This window comes from Polistes dominula, unplaced genomic scaffold (assembly GCF_049000335.1).
Source record: "Polistes dominula isolate Pdom_NZ unplaced genomic scaffold, Pdom_raw_medaka contig_31, whole genome shotgun sequence".
Classification (NCBI taxonomy): Eukaryota; Metazoa; Arthropoda; class Insecta; order Hymenoptera; family Vespidae; genus Polistes; species Polistes dominula.
In genome coordinates this window covers 6184634-6204998 of record NW_028300925.1, presented here as the reverse complement: position 1 = coordinate 6204998, position 20365 = coordinate 6184634, and the positions used below count along the sequence as shown (strand labels likewise).

General features: G+C 26.4%; 6 protein-coding genes across 6 annotated transcripts; 3 read left to right on the top strand and 3 right to left on the bottom strand.

Annotated features, from left to right (window-relative positions):
• The first annotated feature begins 787 nt into the window (after nt 1-787).
• On the top strand, nt 788-2537 carry LOC107073152 (thioredoxin domain-containing protein). The gene is made up of 6 exons (XM_015333653.2): nt 788-985; nt 1189-1374; nt 1524-1662; nt 1743-1904; nt 1982-2107; nt 2217-2537. The coding sequence occupies exons 1-6, from the start codon at nt 856-858 to the stop codon at nt 2365-2367; spliced, it is 894 nt and encodes a 297-aa protein (XP_015189139.2). The 5' UTR covers nt 788-855; the 3' UTR covers nt 2368-2537.
• On the bottom strand, nt 2363-4465 carry LOC107073145 (ELMO domain-containing protein 2). Its single transcript, XM_015333640.2, has one exon. The coding sequence runs from the start codon at nt 4128-4130 to the stop codon at nt 3189-3191; it is 942 nt and encodes a 313-aa protein (XP_015189126.1). The 5' UTR covers nt 4131-4465; the 3' UTR covers nt 2363-3188.
• Nucleotides 4466-4923: 458 nt separating this feature from the next.
• On the bottom strand, nt 4924-6629 carry LOC107073129 (ribosome biogenesis regulatory protein homolog). Its single transcript, XM_015333616.2, has 5 exons — nt 6340-6629; nt 5896-6154; nt 5446-5747; nt 5196-5375; nt 4924-5078 (listed from the first exon to the last, which is right to left on the bottom strand). Exons 1-5 carry the CDS (start codon nt 6486-6488, stop codon nt 4970-4972), a joined length of 999 nt encoding a protein of 332 aa, XP_015189102.1. The 5' UTR covers nt 6489-6629; the 3' UTR covers nt 4924-4969.
• A 12-nt stretch (nt 6630-6641) lies between these two features.
• On the top strand, nt 6642-9486 carry LOC107073136 (uncharacterized). The gene is made up of 4 exons (XM_015333629.2): nt 6642-8469; nt 8570-9039; nt 9111-9298; nt 9401-9486. Exons 1-3 carry the CDS (start codon nt 7437-7439, stop codon nt 9291-9293), a joined length of 1686 nt encoding a protein of 561 aa, XP_015189115.1. The 5' UTR covers nt 6642-7436; the 3' UTR covers nt 9294-9298; nt 9401-9486.
• A 232-nt stretch (nt 9487-9718) lies between these two features.
• LOC107072330 (uncharacterized) lies at nt 9719-15428 on the bottom strand. Its single transcript, XM_089170963.1, is given in 15 exon segments — nt 9719-10628; nt 10663-10887; nt 10939-11115; nt 11212-11510; nt 11609-11765; nt 11870-11910; nt 11913-12084; nt 12150-12353; nt 12432-12636; nt 12710-13008; nt 13082-13561; nt 13593-13754; nt 13894-14099; nt 14173-14224; nt 14302-15428. Coding segments are annotated over 15 exon segments (2913 nt in total). The 5' UTR covers nt 14368-15428; the 3' UTR covers nt 9719-10460.
• Nucleotides 15429-15573: 145 nt separating this feature from the next.
• On the top strand, nt 15574-20195 carry LOC107073106 (uncharacterized). The gene is given in 6 exon segments (XM_015333584.2): nt 15574-15740; nt 18064-18087; nt 18090-18631; nt 18728-18894; nt 19005-19188; nt 19277-20195. Coding segments are annotated over 6 exon segments (1146 nt in total). The 5' UTR covers nt 15574-15703; the 3' UTR covers nt 19469-20195.
• The last annotated feature ends 170 nt before the right edge of the window (nt 20196-20365 follow it).

Sequence of the window (20365 nt, the reverse complement as noted above, 5' to 3'; positions counted from 1 at the left end):
TTCGGACTCCTGGTATCTATCCTCCGTGGCTTCACTGATTGTGACGATTGAAACGCTATCTAGTAGTGAACATCATTTAAAAAGATGTCAGATATACATCTGCGTTTACCAAATCTATTTTTTGATTAATTTATAATGATAAATTAATAAATAATATTAATGATATTGCTTAATATTTCTTAACTATAAAATTGATTAATTACAATTGAAAAAATAAATACAATTGAAAAAATATTATTTTAAATGCAGCTATTAGTTTGATATTATTGCAATGAAATGCATTTCAATATCTAAAATAAAATATAAATCAATTCACAAAAATAATATCAATTGCATGAATTGTACTACTTAGATGTTGCTGCTTACACAATTAAAATAAATATAATTAAAGTAAAATATCTACATAGAAAATTTCATTCATCGGTATGCACCCACTGAGAATAAGTTAAAAAGTTTTGCGCCCCAACAAAAAACTTCAATTTCTTTTTTAAATAAAAGAATGAATAAAATTGCTTCTATGTTAGATTCCACATTTTTTAACCCACCACGTACATGCATATAAATTTAATTTATATATTTAGTATAACAACAATAAATTTTCCATATTTTATGTTAAATTTATTTCTAAAATTTATTTGAAAATATATTTTATTCTAAATTAATGTATCTTCGAATTTGCTAAGTCTGAATAATTATTTATTGACAAAAGATTTATTAGTTTGACAGCTGGATAAAATGATAGATTTCAAAGTTAGACAGTAGCAGACAAAAGGAAAACGTCGTTGCATGGTTAACGTGTCACAGTGTTGTGAAAGTATTTCGCAATTATCTAAATTAATTTTTATTCAATTTAAAATGTTGCGATTATTATTTTTAATTGCAACATGTATTCTTTGTTCAACACAAAATACTAATCTCGACAGAATTACCGACCAAGATCTTTTAAATTTAATAAAAACCGAAAAATATGTTATCGCACTTTTCAGTAAGTAATTTATTATTCATTTGTTATTAGTTAATTTATTACAGAAATAATTGGTTTATTGTAAACAATGTTTTATAAAAATAATTATTTTATTTTCGTTATAATTAATATTAATTATATATTTTTTTTATAAATAAATTTTCTGACATAACCAATATATTTTTGAATTTAATACATAATTAATTTATGAATCTTTTTTATAGCAAAATCAAATTGTAAAAAGTGTGACGACTTTGAAAATGAATTGCAACGTGTTCGACAAGATTTGGTTGACAGTTTAACTGCGTGGACTGTTAAAGTGACAGACAGTCAACTTTTACATCTTTATAGTCCAGAAAAGGAGCCTGTACTTGTATTTTTTAGGCATGGAAATCCTTTATTATATCATGGTAGGCATATTAATCTAAGAAACCTAAGTAATTATATTTATATAATAGTGATTATATTTATATTTGTTGATTGTCATTAATCAAATAGTTGAATGAAAAAAATTAAAACATAATGGAAGTGCTAAATTTTTATTTTCTTTCATTTTAAGGTATTGTGGATGGAGAAGAAATATTAACTGTATTTTCTAATAATAAAGAACTCACAGTAAAAACTCTCAATGATGATACTTTTGAACATTTGACTCAAGCAAGCAGCGGAGCTACGACTGGTGATTGGTTTATTATGTTGTATGTAATATATAATTAATTTTTCGTATTTTAACATTTTAATTTTATAATTGATGGATGTATCATTTCGATTATCATAGTTATTCTACTGATGATGTAAATTCATTAAGAATGGGTGCGAGATGGGAAACGGTTGGTGCAAAACTGAAGCATAGCATTAATGTTGCACGCATAGATAAATACACTGGTGGTACTGCCACAGCAAAAAGATTCAATGTTATTAATGTTCCTGAATTTATTTTGTAAGTGTATGCAAACCGTTTTAATTGATCTATCAAATCTAATCAATTATTTATTACCATTAATTTTCTATTTTCAGCTTCAGACATGGTAAAATGTATCGTTATCAAATTCCAAAGTATGATGTTAATTCATTAGTCGCATTTGCAAAGGATTGGTATAAAAATGCTCATGCAGAAAAGGTTCCAGTTCCACAGACTCCTTTGTAAGTTTAATAATAAAAACAGATTCTTTTTAATAAATTTAATATAACTTTATTCAAATTAGTGTTGTGTGAGCATAAAATTTATTATTGTATATATTTGTTATTTTAGTGACGATATGACGCAAAAGATAGCAGATTTTCTTCATGAAAATCCATGGATTATGAAAATAGGCAGTATTACTATTGGTGTATTAGTTGTTGTTTCTGTAGCTTCCAAGATTAAATATAAAACAGACGTGCCACGGCAGAAGGAACAATAAAAACTATCACTTTAACTGTTTATTAATGGGTGTATATATATATGCTACGAGTAAAATATGGAAAAAAATACTCTATAAAAAATGACTAGATAATTTATTATATCTAGAAATAATAAAAGTGTTGAGATAGTAACTTTTCTTTTTTAAAATAAAATATAATAGCTTATATATATGCTTGATATATACGAGTTTCTAAATCTTATAAATGTTTACCATAATGCAAATGTATGGTTTAATGATAAGAGAAAAATATACAATAATATTTAAATAATATTAAAAAATTATCCACAATATATAATGAATATTAAAGATTTGAAATAAATGTAATTTTTTAAGTTTATCTATAGCCACAATCTACTTGATGGCTAGCTGACATTAAGGTAAATTATAAATTTTAATTATTATCATGTTTCTCCTTTTTCTTTTCTAGATTTTCTCAATAAATATTCCTGTACATATATTTCTTTGTATAATTATTATAATTATAGCTAAAAATATGAATACCAAAATTTTTAATTACCAATTAGTATAAGAAGTGTTAAAATTATTTTCAAAATTAGTGTAAAAATTATTTTCTTTAAATTTAGTCAATTACAGGTTACATTGAAGTATTTGTACATTGTATTTTGTAAAATCATTCTCTTCCTTAAAATAAGTTACAGCAGCAACCATAAACAGGTTAATGTAATCTTAATTATCAAAGGTTTGAATGTATTGTCTTGTATACGTAACAATAAGGAATGGCTTGTGCATACTATCATTGATAACATAGTTATTTTTCAAATATCTATAAACATGAAGCGTAGCTTTTAAGATTTGTGCTAAATATTATCAACCGATACATTTATCCTTAATGTAGCCGATGAATTAGCTAACGCCATTCTAATGCTGTTTTCAAATTTTTCCTGTATAGAGGAAAATTCCATCATATTGCTCGGTTTAGATTCAATCCAAAATCCATCGAACTCGTAGAAGAGATAACAATAAAACTGATGAAAAGCACGCATAGTTGGTAATGTCTTTGATGAATTATAGATATGTGTTTTAGCAGTACCATCTTTCAATAATTTTAATGCCATACTGGTAAGATTTATACCTACAATAGCAAATGCATAACCATAATGTGGATGAGTAGAATGAGATAAAACATGAGTTGCTGCACTAGGATATTCTTGAGCAAAATATACGAGATTCTCTAATCCCAATATTCCCATTCCACGAAAGTCTGTTTTAGGATCATCTCCCTGAAAACCAATATTCTGCCATTGTTTAGTTACTCTAGCATCCAAAGAATCATAAGGCATAAGTAGATTCCATAATTTTAATAACAATAATTCATGTGCTGGATTATCAGCGTCGTAAGGCGTTTTTCGAAGTTCTTCACATTCCACGCATAATTGACGATAACCCCAAATTAATTCGATGCATTTGCCAAATGATTTGGCAAAATCAGGATGCGCTGTTGGGTTAACATTTTTCGCTACCAATACTGTTCTAATTGCCTCTTCTAAAATTTCACGTTCACTTTTAATAGTTATACCACGCTGATTAGCAATGTCATTTAAATAAGTTATCAAACTCTTGATATTAGCATTCTTTGATTGATGTAGAGATTCTTCAACCGCAAGCGTTCTAGGAGCTCCAGAAGGTTGTCCATAACAAATTCTTTGAAGCTCACACATTTGTGTCGTTTGTCTTAAAAACCATTTGATAAATGGTCGAAAATACCAATATATCACTGACAATATATACTGGAGAAACATGTTTCACATAGTTTGTCAATAACATTCAAAGATAAAGTTTATATATTAATATCAATTATTTTTAACATGTATTAAATATTTATAAAATTCCACAAAACATGTTAATTTATTATTAATCTTTTCATTCAATTTTCATTTATCAACAATAATTGAATTAATACATAACCTCTAAATTGAAGAAGTTAGTAATACAAATTACTTTTCATCCATATTATCCAACGCTTGTTATTCCCACTCTTATTAGCTTGCGCATTAGCAAACATGGGGAATATCTTATATATTGTACGAAGAACAAAAGTTAGCTTTCGGGGGTCACAGGGGAAAGAAGAGATATAAACGCGTTCGTTCTTTTTTCTGTTCGATACATGTTATACATATATATACTATATATATATATATATATATATATATATACATATATACAAAGAGAAAGAGATAAAGGACTTCAAAGCGATTTCAAAAAGTGTTTCATCAATTTAATTTTCTCAATATTTTATATATTTCTTTTCTTAAATATTTTTATTTTAATGTTTAATGTATATCTAATTTATTTAGATATAATAAGATATTTTTTTGAAAATAATATTTATAATTTGTAATTGTTGTAAATATTAGTATACATCAAATGATAATGTAATTATGTGTGTGTGCACATTAATTAATTAAATATTAAATTAAATAATATTATAAGCATTATGAAGTCGCCTAAAAGGAGTCAAACTCTACTCAGCAAGATTCGTAACATGGTCACGAAACACTGATACGAAAATGTGACGAGAAGAAAAATAAAGGATAGTATATACAAAAGTTTATTGTTAAATTTTATCGTTTTATTTTGTTTATCTGCGTTTTCTACCACCTACTTTCATATGCATATCTCTTTTGCCTTTGCCACCTTTTGGTTTCTTTGAACCTTTGTGTGTTTTAGTCGTTACTTTCTTCCTTTTTCTACAAAATAAATATATAATTATTCATTAAAGTCCGATATAGATAGTATTTATTTTTAGTATACTTTAATATATACTTTAATATATCCTAAAAATAAATTTTTTAAAAATATCTTACGCTGTAGACGATGAAGCTGAATCTATATTTAAAATGTTACTCTTATTACTAAGAATTGTGTTTATTAAATTCTTATTTTTTTCATTTTCTTCTTTTAGATTTAATGGAATTTCTTTAGCCTTTCTCTTCAAACTTGGCAATTTTGTTAAAATTCCTTTTGCATCTTTTTCTTTCGGTAATCTATAATTATGAAAATATATTTAAATAATATATATATTCAAATAAAATTTTTTATTTCATTAACATTTACCTTTCTTGAAATTTCCCTAAAGATGCTGTTGATTTATGAGCTACCGTTACCGCTGTAGAAAGCTGGCTTGGCTTGGGGAAATGTTCCACAGTAGGAAGACCTACTCGTGGTAGTTTAATGTTTTTGGATTTAGCTATATTGCGCAATCGTTGCAATTCATTTTTAGATTGCCTTTCACGTTTACTAGCACTCATGGCAGTAAATGGATCTTCCTTTGGATTATTATCTTTTCCCACTTCGACGACCCATTCTTTTTGCTCCATTGCTTTAGATCGTTGATAACCATACCGTGGCATCCATTTCTATAAAAGTTATTATTAATATTATAATTTTTAATTGCAATATAATAGAATTAAAAATATGCATACAAAAAGAAAAGAGAAAATAATGTTATTTCTGTGATAAATTTCTTCTAATTACAAATATTGTAGAACAATATAAGAAACATACCTGTAATTCTTCATCCCATTTCAATTTTGTCCTATTTTTTTTGTTGGTTCTTATTCCCTTTTCTTTAGCAAATTGTTGCCATTTTGTTAAAGGTTTAGATTTTGGAATTACACGAGTTCTTGGAAGTATATATTGAGGCGCTGGCAATTGGGCAACTATTGCTTCTTCTACACGTTCAGTAGGAAGGCTCCATATATTATTAATTAATAGCTGAACATTGTCTCTTGTTAACTGCTGTAAATAAGTATTTGGATTTGACCTATAACATTTAAAAAAAATATATTATAGGTTATGTAAATTATCCCAGACCATACACTTACAAAGATTACATATTTTATTAAAAAGTATATCACATATAAATATAAACATAAAACATAAAGAGATACATAAGTATATGTATATAAATTAATTTAAAATGATATATATTTATTTTAACCTAACTACCTTAATTCTTTAGTATCTAAAGCATTAGAATCGGATAAGAGGAGTGTTCCCAAATCGATTTCTGGTTCAATATCTTTATGAACTTTTGTTGATTTTTTAGAATCCAATTGCGCATCTTCACTTTCTAATATTGAATTAACAACGTCCATAGCAATAAATAAATTTCTCTCTACAACTTCAATATTGATTGCTACGACTTTTAAAAACGTGCTCACAACTCAGAAGAAGGAATCTCTTACCAACTTAATAACCGAACAATCGTCACTTGACTGGCATTGAATCTGCATTACCGATCGATATACATAAGTATATAGATATATAACAATAATAATAATTTCAATAAAATAGCATGTTACTAAATACGAGATATTTTTGCATTTAATTTATAAATACATAGATTGTGTTCCTTATTAACCTCTTCCTAATTAAAAAAGAAGACAAATTAGAGTCTGACATCGTTTACCACGTGACGATGGATATCCACTTATGACTCTTTTTCCTGTTAACATAATCAGTTTCAATCCAAACAACAACAGTGTAAATCGTGAATAAGGGTTTCGTCTCTCCTTGACAGACTGACAACGATTCTTCAATAGAGCATATACACAATCAATCGTTCCTATCTCCTAAATTAAAATTAACTTCGCTTAATTTGGTGAACTCTAACACATTAATTATGTATTTTAAATTCCATTATTTAGGTTAAAAAGTTTTGAAACTGACAAGAGGTACAATTAAGAAAAGCAAACAGGGTAACAGAATGAGATTTCTGTTTATTTATCAAACACTAACGAGGTGCTTATTGAAAGTTTAACAGACTACTAGTCCATCGTGGTGTAAATTATTTTTTATGGACTGTACATAGGTTTTTCTATCAAACTAATTTGAGTTTATGTATGTGGCATGTTGTGTGAGCAATGTGATTTTAATGTAGCTTTTTAATATTGAAGTAATTATTTAATATACATTATATATTTAATGTATACTAGTCAGTATATTAGTACATATTCATACGTCTTCTCTTATATACAAAAAAGATATCTTATTTGTTAAGAAAATAAAAAATAAAAATTCAATTTTGTGTAATAAAGACAATAATGAAAGTGACAGGTTCATTTTGTGTTCTTTGTAGTACAAATATTGATGCGTCTTCCTGCGTAAATATCTTTACGCCACTTCTATACAATAATGAATTACTAGTAAATTTTATAATTCGTGAATTCAAACAGATGTCATTTAATCTGCATAGTCCGTACATCTGTTTTCGTTGTTATAAATTATTTCAAATGTTAGAACGAGCACAATGGATCATTAATAATGTTCGTTGTGAAATTTTAAAATCTCAGCAACGTATATTACCGAAGAATACAGATTATCTTTTAGGCAATACTCAAATTTTAGAAGCTATTCAAACTAAACGGGATTTGGATGAGACAACAAATGGACCTAAACATATCACAGATCTAACATATTTGAATATTAATCCAAACCTTATGGCCTCTCATAATATTAAAAATATTGAACTGATTGAATCAAAAGATATTTTTAAAGAAGAAACAGATGTTGATAGTAAAGTTTCAGAAAACATATACAGTATTATTAAAAATAATAGTTATTGTAATGTAGATTATAAGAATAATGATAATGTAAATAAAGAGATGAAGATGGAAATATATAATAAAAATCGAGATTTGATCATGGAAATATTAGAAAAAGAAGTTGGCAAATATATGTTAAATGATATAGTAGAACGAGATATCACAGAACAAGAAATTAATAATAAACAGTGTAAGTTCTGTACCGAATCATTTAAGACCAATGAGGAATTAAATGTACACTTATTAAAACATAATGATACACAATTATATCAGTGTTCTGAATGTAAGGAAATATTCATAAGTGTTTCACTTGCAAGTACGCATGTATTAAAAGCACACAGTGAAAATCAAGTTTGCATTAATATTTTACCAATCTCGTATAAAAATGAAATAGAACCTTCTCTTAATGATGTTTCTCTTTTTTCACAAAATAATACGGAAGCATTAAATGATATAAAGTCAAATACTTTTGAACATACTGAGATCAATAAAAATATATCCGAAATAAGAGATAATACATTGTCTACTATAGGCAAGTTAATCATTTGTCATATATATTGATAATCATTATGTAAATTGTTAAAAAAATTTGGATTTTTTTTTATTACTAATTAAAATATTTTATTTTTTAGAAAATAAAGAAATTGCAGAAAGCAATGCTATTCATTCCATAGATGAAAAGAGCAAAGGAAATTTAAATTCTGTTTCTTGGAAGTCGAGAGGAATATTAAATTACAGTTTAAAACCATTTAAATATACATGCTCTAAATGTAATAAAAAGTGGAAAACATCTACGGAATTAAAAATACATATGAAATCTCATTCAAATATAAGACCATATATGTGTGAAATATGTGGTCAGGCTTACAAATATAAACAAGCTTTAAAAATACATATTGATATGCATAATGGAATAAGCCCATTTCAATGTTCTTATTGTAACAAATGTTTTACACAAAAAGGTGCATTAGTGAGACATTTACCAATGCATACCGGAGAAACACCATATCAATGTGAATTATGTGGCAAAAGATTTATACATCATTCATCATACAACATGCATAGATTATCTCATACTGGAAAAAAATCTTATCAATGTCAAGTAAGTAATCATCTAAATTAATCATGTATGTGTACAGTTATACAAAAGTAAATTTAATATGTTTTTTTAAGATATGCGATGCATCATTGCTGTCTACATCACATTTAAAAAGACACATGCGAGTACATACGGGTGAAAAACCATACAGTTGCACCGTATGTGGAAGACGTTTCGCGCAGCGATACAATTTACAATCTCATCAAAAAATACATAGCACATCAGAAACAACGACAAATGATACTGAAGATTTATAAAATTTGTATGTTGAAAATTAGAAAAGTATTCTTTAAATCTCTTACTTGTATATTTATACATAAACAAATATTAAATATTATTTTTCATTTTGTATATTTATTTATAGGTGTAATCAGTGTAACTTACTATGTCAGGAAGGACACAAATGTAATAAACAAACAAAAGACCAATGCAATTCAGGTAAAAATATTACAACTACAGAAGAAATAACTAATTATAATTGTAATCTAAAATCCTTGGAATGAATTAAGCCTTATAAATTAAATAATAAATATGAAGAGCAGAATTTAAAGAATATTAATTCTGATAATGATATAATTTTGATAGAGATTAATCAATCAAAGTTAAATATCAATAGTAATGAAACAAAATTTGTATTATTACAAGATTCCTCGGCACAAACTCATTGTAAATAAAAATAAACATAAAAAACTCATTGTCCAAAAATATATATATATCATATTTTTATTTGATATATTTTTTATATATGCATGTATCTCATAATTTATAAAAATACATCTTAATACTTGAAATCATGTTTTCAATATTAAATTTATTTATATATTTTTTTAAGTTAAGAGATATATATTAATGTATTATGTGATTGATAAGTACAAATATACAATTTTCGAACGTAAAATTTCTTGTTTATTCAATTTAATTCTTTAGTTTTGAGTAGTAATTTAATATTAAATGAAAAAAGTATTGATAAAAAAGCTGTAATTATAGTAATTATTATATATATAGCCTTAATGTAAATAAAATACATACTAGTGTCTTTTTGATCATATTGTTATGGTATCTGTTTCTAATTTCTTATTTTGGGAATGGATAAAGATCTGTAAAGTCAATCATGAAAAATAAAAATTAAGAAAGCTAAAGAAACAAATTTAAGATTAATATTAATTATAATCAATGTTTTAAGACATTAGTAAAAATATAATATGAAGCATCTGTGTCATACTCTTTCATTTTATCAATAACATATTGAATACGATCAGGAATAGCCACTCGTAGAAGATATTTAATTTCTGGTATATGTTCTAGACTTCGGAATAATTGCTTTACGCATGTTTTTTTAATAAAATTCATCAAAATATTAAATGCTTCAGTATAATTGTCTGTTAATAACTAAAATATATGATAGACGAGATAATATAACTAATTCAATACTGGTATATACTTAGGACGAATTTATAATATTTTACCACAAGAGAAAAAAATCCAGGATTTTTTTCATGATGTTCTAAATATATCTTCCTTGTTTTCAAAACAAGTTCAACGTACATACGCTTCAAGTTTTCTGACTTTTCATCGTCATTATCTTCATATCGCTACACGTGCAAACAAAGATTATTACTTGCAAATGAAAGTAGGTAGATTGATAAATACTTCTTTCCATATTATTATAACAATTAATAAATTATTTAAAAAAGAATAGAGAATTACTAAAGGTAGCAATGTTTCTTCACTAGAACTAGATTCATTGATATCATCAGCAGCAGAAATCTCATTTCTCAAAATTCTTTTGGGTTTTCTACGCTTAGGTTTAATTTTGTGTATAATTATATTTGATTCTTCATCTAACAAGACCTATAAATAGCCACATTGAGTATAATATATATATTTCAGTATATAATTTACCTTTAAATCACTGAATTTTTGCTTATTGGCAGTAAACAAATATGTGTATGAATCTTGAACTATTTTAACTTTTGGTAACATAGTTTTACTTTCATATATTATATCGGTTGTTGTTGCTCCAGTACCTTGAGGTCTAACGAACATACTATATCCAGGTAATTCTAAACTATGTATTATCTATGTGTGATATGTATATTAATAATATAGGCATATTCAAAGTAACATTTACTTATATGCAATATAGTTTTATATATTTATGTATATAATTCAGTTTTCTTTTACCTGCTCTATAATACTTAAAATAAAGTTCAGTATACTGCTTTTTGATTCTTTCTTAATATGCGTATGCTTGCCTATGTTGACAGCAAGCAAATCTCCTACACTATCTTGAATCCAAGAATAAATATCAAATTTATTCTCTATACTACTTCGGTGTTGAGTAATATTATTTGTAATTACTAAGATAGGCTTGACATTTAAATAGCGGTTACATATTTGCATAGTTGTATGCAAATCCGCTTGAGTTATGCCAATTTTTTGTTCCATTATTAATGAAGCTATTTCATTCATATCTATGTAAAAATTATAATAAAGATCTATTCTTTATCAAGTGATAATGAAAAATAAAAAAACAGAAGTAATCAAATGTAAAATAAATTTGATGGCTAACGAAATCCATAACTGTGTCCTAATAATTCTTGTGTTCCTAAAAAGTTACCACAACAAGCTATTTCATTAAACTCTTCTCGTTTAACAAAAATAAATGATTTTTCTTCATTTTTACGAATTTCTAATTGCTTAGTAGTATACCATTTGCAGTATTTTACCTAATAGAAATATAAAGATGCATTATAAAACAGTATATCGCTTTGTCTTGATATAAAACTATTTCACATGCAAATGATTAATGCAATGAAATAATGAATTTTACTTTTTTAGGAATTGTATACGATATATGTAGAGCTAATTCTCTTTTTTTACTGCAGATGGACCAGTCAATATTATTAATGGTGGTCTGATTTTATCATATGCGATCACATGTGTATCTATTTTAGGTGTACTTAAATGCTCCAATAAAGTCAATTTACTGATATTACGTGCAGTTATCAAATTTAATGATGGAGCAAATAAGGTTGCTGCAGATATCTAAACAAATTAAAAAATGATTGATTATATTTAATAGTGAAATATATTTGTACCTTTTTGTGTACCTTTTCCATAATGGATACTTCAATGCCATCAATAAACATAACACTTGGAATAGAAAATAAAATTACATCTCTATAATTGGGCCACTTTATACATGCATTTCCTCTAAGATCTATTTCATATATTGATCCTTTTAAATTTGATACTTCTAAAAGATCTATAATTTTATTATACTTTAAATCTATGAATCTTAAACTGCATGCATCCTACATACATAATATTTAAATAATTACTCATACGCATAATACAAGATGATTATTAAGAGAAAGAGAGAAAATGTTTACTTTGAAAAAATCTAAGCTAGATAATTTATTATATCCCAATATAATGGTTTTCAAATTGATTAAACTTTTAATACCATTATCCCATTCATTACATTTATATGATGTTATGCAATTTCCTTCTAAATTTAATTCCTTAATGTTTAAATTATCTAAATTTTCAATATATTCAATTGAATTGTAAGATAAATTCAAGTATTGTAAATATCTGAGAAGAATGATAATAATAATTATATTACGTATTAAATGGTAAAGATATTTTATTTATATTATATACTAACTTTAAATTGTGCAATCCAAAAATAACTTCAATTTCATTGTAAGATAAATCTAATCTAACAATACTCCAAAAACTACTTAGATCGCACATTTGAGTTATATGATTGTGAGATAAATTTACATAAGTTAAGTACCAAGGTGGTGTAAAATTTAATATATCTATGAGTTTATTATATGATGCATTTAAATACATTAAATAAGGAATTCCACCCAGTGGCATTAAATTTGTAAGATTGTTATGCGCCAAATCAATGTATTGTAAATAACGATGATAATATAAAACAGTAATATCTGTAAGTGACTAAAAAAGATATCGGTTAAATAAATGCATTATAGTATATTCATACAACTTATTTTAACGTTATAATTATTACCATTTTTCTCATAATACATTTTGCCAAAATATAAAGTCCAGATTCTGGTGACTTAGTTAAAAATGAAGATCCAAGTCCTATTAATCGATCAGTGAAAATACCATTTTTTTCCAAATCATCAAATGAAACATCTTCTATAGATCTCATATTGACAATAGGTGATTTCTCATCTTCCCATAATTGTATATCTAAAGTATATCCACCCCAATTGCTTCTAGTAATGTTTCTCTTTTTTATGAATGATTCGAAATATTCATAATTATCCATTATGAATTATATTTTTCACTTAATCATACAGATGTAATATCTTTTATTTGAATCACATATGTTTATAAAAGATATAATTGTTATTTCCCATTACTGATTAACAAATATTTTTATTTCAATCAATGTTATAAATCAAATGAACATCACATTGTATACAGCTTCAAGTATGTTAATAAGTTTATGTAATATAAAACAATATACATACCATTTGTATAGTTATTATTTATAAAATCTTTTTTACTTAATTAGTAGCCAATGTTTCCAAAGCTGATCCCATTAAACGATATACATGCCATCCTGTTTTTTCTGTCACATCAATAGCACCCAAACTTTTATAAAATTCTTGTGCTGGATTCCATTGAAGCACTGTGAAATCTAACCGATAGCAACCAGTATCTTTGGCTTTCTTCAATAATAAAATTTTATAAAATTTTCATTACAGTTATATATATATATTTGTTTAAGAAAAATAATATAATTACTATAATATACACACAAGGTGTCCTGTATATACTCTATAAGAGAATCTATTTAATTACACATACTTTTGCAATAGTCTTAAAAAGTTTAGTGCCAACATGTTTTCTTCGTTGATTAGATGTAACATAAAGATCTTCCAAAAACATAATTTTTCCATGCCATGTAGAATAAGTATAATATGCTAATGCATAGCCTATTATTTGTTGATCTATTGTTGCTACGTAGCAAAAAAATAGAGGATTCTTCATATCGAATCCATCTCGTTCTAAAACTAAAAATACATAATTTATTTATACATATATATAATAAAAAAAGCAAGCATGTTATATAATTATTAATTTTACTTTTATAATCGATCTTTGGTTCATTAGGCATTTTCTCATAATCAGCTAGCTCCTGCAGTATATAAAAATAATTATATTATCATAGTGAATTTAAGAAATAATAAAAGTAATATTTTGCATTTTAATTACCTGGATTAAATTTCTTATAGCTAAGCAATCTTCACGTTTAGCTTCACGTATCTGTACCATATCCATATTTATATTTAGAAAATAAGATCTTGTGTATATTTTGGAATTACTAAGTGAAATACAGAGTATATATAATGAATTTTATTAAATCTTTAAGAAGAACAGATTAAAAATTATTACTTTTCTAAACATTTGCTTTTATAATTAGAAATTAGTGTTTTAAATATTTGCAACTTTACCCAAGTAATAATTGAGTAATAAGTTGATAAGCAATATATATATATATATCTATATTGTAATATTGATAAGCATTATATATACTATAATACTGATAAGCAATATCTACAATACAGATTATGTATAACTTAATTTATATCATATTTTATTAACTGTAACTTTTATCACAAATAATATCTAGCTGATGGATTTTTAAATATGTAAGCTTAATTATTGTGCTAACTAAACTATTTCTTTATTTTTAATAAACATATTATCAATATATACATAATTTTTTATATTTACAAATAAGTATTCATTTATTTTAAATTATTTGTTTACAAAATAACTTAATTTTACTTAAGTTTACAAAATAATTTAATTTAATTATATTATATTTTCTCTCTATGCATTTATCACTAATTAAAATTTTACCGGCACTGGAACACTATCCAATAACACAAGAGGTACATGGTGAAAGCAAAGTTCCCCTGTTCACACATTTTGCCTGTAACTGTCGCTAAAGTCGCACGTGCTTCAAGACAAGTTAGCCAATAATCTTAATTCTTAATAATTGTGATAAAATTTATTGCACATATGTATTTTAGTACAAAAAACAAAAATGTACGATTAATAATATGTAAAACCAAAATTATGGCTCCACTTATAAAAATCCTTTATGAAATTAAGCTTACGGCTTTTTTTATCAACTGCGAACCAATTAGGATAGAGAACTTGGTGATGGAATTGATAACAAATATAAATCTGCCACACTTGTTTAACTAGGGACCCTATAGGAGGGACGCGCCATGTACATTGCTGGGGGACAGGAACTCGTGTAGTCACGTGATTGCGCGCGAATGATTCAACTAACCACAGCCGTTAATACATATCAAAGATAAACATGGCTGCGCGATGCAACGGAAGCTGTCCCCCACATTTTCAGCCTAGCAATGTACATGGCGCGTCCCTCCTATAGGGTCCCTATGTTTAACCTTGTGATAGCGCTATCTGGTGGAAGCAAGCAATTACACATATCGACATTCTATTGTTAATGGCAGTCTTACGAATGCTTTGTGCAAGTTTGGTATTGTAAAAAACTTTACATTGGTTAGGTACGTTTGAAACTGTTGTTCGCGAGCTACCGTGAAATAAATATAATAAGAGAGCAAAGAATACATCGATAATGTCAGAAATTGATGCAAAAGTTAATATGTCGCTCGGTAAGTGGCTTGAGTCCCGAAAATCTACAGATTTTGCTGATATTCCTGGGTGAGCCTATGGCTGCATTCTTTCCTTTGCACTACACAAAATGGCGGTGAAATTTCTCAGACGTAATAACTACGTAATGTTTCTTTCCATTCCTTTCGAATCGAGCGCTAAGTTGAATAATAATAATAATAATAAAAAATATATACAACTCTACGAGAACAAAACAATTTCTGAGCGAACACGAAGCTGATAGATTCTTTTTGCATTAAATGATATGACTTATAATTATTTAATCCGATACTGGGGAAACATTGCGCAACAGAAAGGTGTGAGATAGAGTGAAATCAGATCATTTTTGATCTTGACTGGGCAACTCACCGAGAATGCACGAATGACTCAGCCTCTATAAAAAGAAATTTTCTATCGTGTTTGCGTAATAAAAAAATAAAAATATTCTATTTTCGTGGATATTCTATATCTGCTATTATTTTGAATTATCACTTCTAACCAGGAGCATAGTTTAACTATTGACACACAAGATGTCAAATATGGTCATTTTCTACGAAGGTCGTACACACGGAGGTATATTAAAAATACAAAACATAAACCATCAACTATTCGATGAATACTAATTGCAATGATTTAACAAAGACAAAGAATCTATCCATCAACGAATTATCATCAATATCGAAATTAACGTAAAATTGGAAGACCCTGTAATAAGATATTTTTATCTCTACAATATCTATCCAATTTTAATTGATGCACGATTGAAGTGGCACAGAATTCATCACTGAAGTATTATATTAACTTCTTTGCAATCTTTTGCGACCAGAAGAAAGAAGACATTACAAATTCTATAGTTTTTTTGAGTATCCAAATAGCACGAAATTTTACAACATTAATATAATATAATATAATAATAATATAATAATAATATAATATAATATAACCAACAGGGTCTCTAAAGGATATGATATATTTTGAATTCAAAAAACTAAATTAAAAATTAAAAAAATAAATAGAAAAGGTCTCGTCAACTTTGCTTGTAAAAAAAAATACAATATCTGTATAGTGGTTTTTACAACATAGTTATTAATAACTAATATGAATATCTAAGCATTTTGTTATATTATCATTTATAGTAATATTATTCCATATAAAAAGTGTCTGTGTTCTTTAATATCACATAATAACATGGGCAATGAATAAAATTCAAATCTACATACCAAAATTGTATGTTTCTTAATAAGAGTGTATCTTGGTGTAAAGATAATTTATCATAAAAAAAGAAGTGTCAAACGTTGTCCAGTTCCCGAGATAGATGAAGAAAGAAAGAGAAAGTAATCACAATAGAAAAGTGAAAAAATAAACTACAGTATACAAACACTATATGAATTTAAAACCATGCATTATAGAGATGTTAAATAGCCTTCACATAAGGCTGATACATCTCTGGAACAAAAGTAAGAATGAAATACTATGCAACTGAGTCCTAAGTATTTATTGAAAATATATAAACAATTTAAAAGATCTGAAACGAATCAATGGGTGGAATCATTTTTTCTGGGAAACAAATAAACCATCATGCGTGTCTTGAAAATTGTTTGAAGTTATATATTATGGAACGAATCAATTGGAAATAAACCAATATAAATTATTTACGAAGAAATGACTACATTGAAGAGTTCAATATTGGGAAAACAATATTATAAATCGAAATTAAATTATGATATATATATATATATATATAAATCTTGAAAGAAAGATAATATCAGTAGATAAAGAAAGAAGGATAGAAAAAAAGAAGAGATTACTTGGATCGCTAAAACTTCCCATCATATGCTGGACATGGATCAGAAATATTTATTATCGTGGCTGTGTTATTTTAAAAGAGATGAAAAAAGTTGCACCTATAGTTTCTTCATTTTTTACTTTTAGATATGCAAAGAGATATATCTTAAACAAATTTTTATTAAAAATTTTTCTCTTTTTTTTTTTTTAATTTATCTATTTGTAATGATTCAAATTTATGGATAGATTAATGATGAAAAATTAGAGTTATACTGAATATATGAGAAATAGATTTTTCAAAACTTGTAGTCATAATTAGAAGTTTGTAGTCACAATTATAAATAAATGCAAATGAAGTGATCATTCTTACAAAAAAAGGAAAGAAATAGCTCGTTATCTCACATCATTCTTTAGGAATTTTTAACTGGAATTTTAACTGGAAATTTTGTCTAGTTAAAAATAAAAATAGAACAACAAAATTTTAATTCTGCAGCCAGAATTGTATGCTCACTAAAACTTGTGAATTTTCTTCCTTTTAAGATGAGATCATAAAGATGGAGAAAAAGGAAAAAAGAAAAAGGCTAATACAACTAATGGAAAGGGTGGTCCTAAACGCAATCGAGGGAATAATGCACGAGGACGAAATGGACTTAGAGGTCGAGGTGCAAGAACTAATAAACGTAATATTGGCACATTGAAGAAAGAACAGAAATGGCAGCGTGGTCAAAATGCTAATATTCGTGGTAGTTTTACTAAAAAACGTTTTATCAAAAACGGTGGAGTTGCTTCACAAAATATACTAACATTAAATCAGAAAGCTAACGTAAGAGGAAATGTAAATGTACGACGTGGTCGTGGAAATCGTTATGGTTTAACACGTAGTCGAAGTAGAACAAATTTGACTGTTACGAAAGCTGGATTTTTTACTGCTAATAAAACAACACTGAAAAGAGCAAATAGTGTGGGTAGTGTCAGAGATCCAACTTCTGTTCACAATCGATTAGGATATCAAAGCCCAGCACAAATTGCATATCGAAATCATGTTAAAAGAGCGAAGCAACTTCTCCTCCAAAGGCAAAATCGACTTAACTTTCAAAATCAATTTAGAGTGAGTTATTATATTAAGTATTCTATTCATTTATTTCTCACAAAATGGTTTTATTTTAAATAGTACTTTATAATAAGTAAAAATATATCTTATTAGATGTTGCAAGCAGGAAAATCACCACTTTCACTACAGCAAAGACCATTAGAACGGCGTCAACAAATTTTAACTTCTCAAAGAAGATTTACAACTGGTGGTTTACGTTCTGATCAAATTGCACGTGCTCAAAGAAGATCTCAATATGAACAGAAACTTATGAGAATGAAGTAAGAAAATATTTCATTAATATTTATTTATTTGTTATATTTATGTACAAATAATAGTTAATTAATAAGTTCCATTATTTTAATTAATAAAATGTATGTTTATATTACAGCTCTGCACGAATCACGCCTTCTAATGTGAATTTCATGTGCACTTTAGGTAATGATTATACACCAAATACACATGAACATTCCTTAAGTCTTGCACAGAACAGAAATGAAAGAAACATGAGTGGTCTTCAACAATTATTGAGAGGGCGTTCACCAATTACACAAACGATACAAAATTTAAACATGGTATAAAAAAATACACTCTTAAAAATTAGTAGAATTAAGAATTTATAAAAATTTCAAACTATTTCAATTATTTATATATTTATTTTAGATTGGTAGATCTCCTGTATTTGGTCGACAGCGTTCACGGTCAAGATCACGTTCTCGTTCACGCACACGTAACGTTCCTATGTCTGATTCAGGAGCCGATTTAGATGATCGTACTTTTAGTAAAATTATGTATAGTATATCGGCAAGTCTTGGTGTCACAGGACGAACCCTTAATGATAGATTTAGTTTTTAAATGCAATAAAACAGATTCATCTTACATTCAGAATGAAAGACTGGCAAATTCAGTGCACATGAGTTATAACATTTTCAGTTTTAATTATTAATGGGGAGATGTGCTGTTTTTTGCAACTTAGAAGTATAAACATCATTTTAATATTGAATAAATGTCTATAACATCGATATCAGATCGATTTAGAATTATTCATATTAACTTTATTACATTTAGTTTTATTTTACTCAGATAACATATCTTTTATTATGCTTTTTGATATAAAAAAAATGATAGCATTTGTTATAAAAAAAATTGTTACTGTAATATATTTAAGCATAATTTCCCCTATATATATATATAAATATATATGTACATATATATATATATAATATATATATATATATGCATATATAATTGTAGTATATATGTATATGTCTAAGAAAAATTTGATAAATTAAAAAGTTTCATTTTTTCTTCTACAAAAACATAAGATAGATATTTTGCCTTTTATTATATAACAGTGATGTGTATTTCTATAGATACATATTTATATTATTTTGCAAATTAATTTTTTTTCGCAAATACTTGATAAGTTGTAAATGTATCTGCTTTTTTCTTTCGTTTTTTTTTTTAATTTATACAATCTATTTTCTGTAACGCAGAAACAAATAAGTTAAATAAGAATTTTGTTATTATATATAGTTTGATTAATAATTGACTAAATAAAATAAACATGTTAAATACTCTATTTAATAGTGGTTTATACGTACAATTCTAAACATAATTCCTTAAATGCTGACATTAGTTTTTCTATTACTACTAAATTATGTACGAAAGTAAGACATGCATATGTAACAGAGACAGTAAGATGAATGTCCAAAAAAATAGATTATAAAGTCCAAAAGTCTATAATCTATT

Bases quoted from the DNA above. Each gene is read 5' to 3' on its own strand.
- LOC107073152 (XM_015333653.2), top strand. From the start codon at position 856: ATGTTGCGATTATTATTTTTAATTGCAACATGTATTCTTTGTTCAACA. The intron at 986-1,188 runs GTAAGTAATTTA...TCTTTTTTATAG, and splicing joins ATATGTTATCGCACTTTTCA to CAAAATCAAATTGTAAAAAG. The intron at 1,663-1,742 runs GTATGTAATATA...CGATTATCATAG, and splicing joins GGTGATTGGTTTATTATGTT to TTATTCTACTGATGATGTAA.
- LOC107073145 (XM_015333640.2), bottom strand. From the start codon at position 4,130: ATGTTTCTCCAGTATATATTGTCAGTGATATATTGGTATTTTCGACCA.
- LOC107073129 (XM_015333616.2), bottom strand. From the start codon at position 6,488: ATGGACGTTGTTAATTCAATATTAGAAAGTGAAGATGCGCAATTGGAT. The intron at 6,155-6,339 runs GTAGTTAGGTTA...TAAATGTTATAG, and splicing joins TTAGATACTAAAGAATTAAG to GTCAAATCCAAATACTTATT. The intron at 5,376-5,445 runs GTAAATGTTAAT...TCATAATTATAG, and splicing joins TTAGGGAAATTTCAAGAAAG to ATTACCGAAAGAAAAAGATG.
- LOC107073136 (XM_015333629.2), top strand. From the start codon at position 7,437: ATGAAAGTGACAGGTTCATTTTGTGTTCTTTGTAGTACAAATATTGAT. The intron at 8,470-8,569 runs GCAAGTTAATCA...TTTATTTTTTAG, and splicing joins TAATACATTGTCTACTATAG to AAAATAAAGAAATTGCAGAA. The intron at 9,040-9,110 runs GTAAGTAATCAT...TGTTTTTTTAAG, and splicing joins AAAAATCTTATCAATGTCAA to ATATGCGATGCATCATTGCT.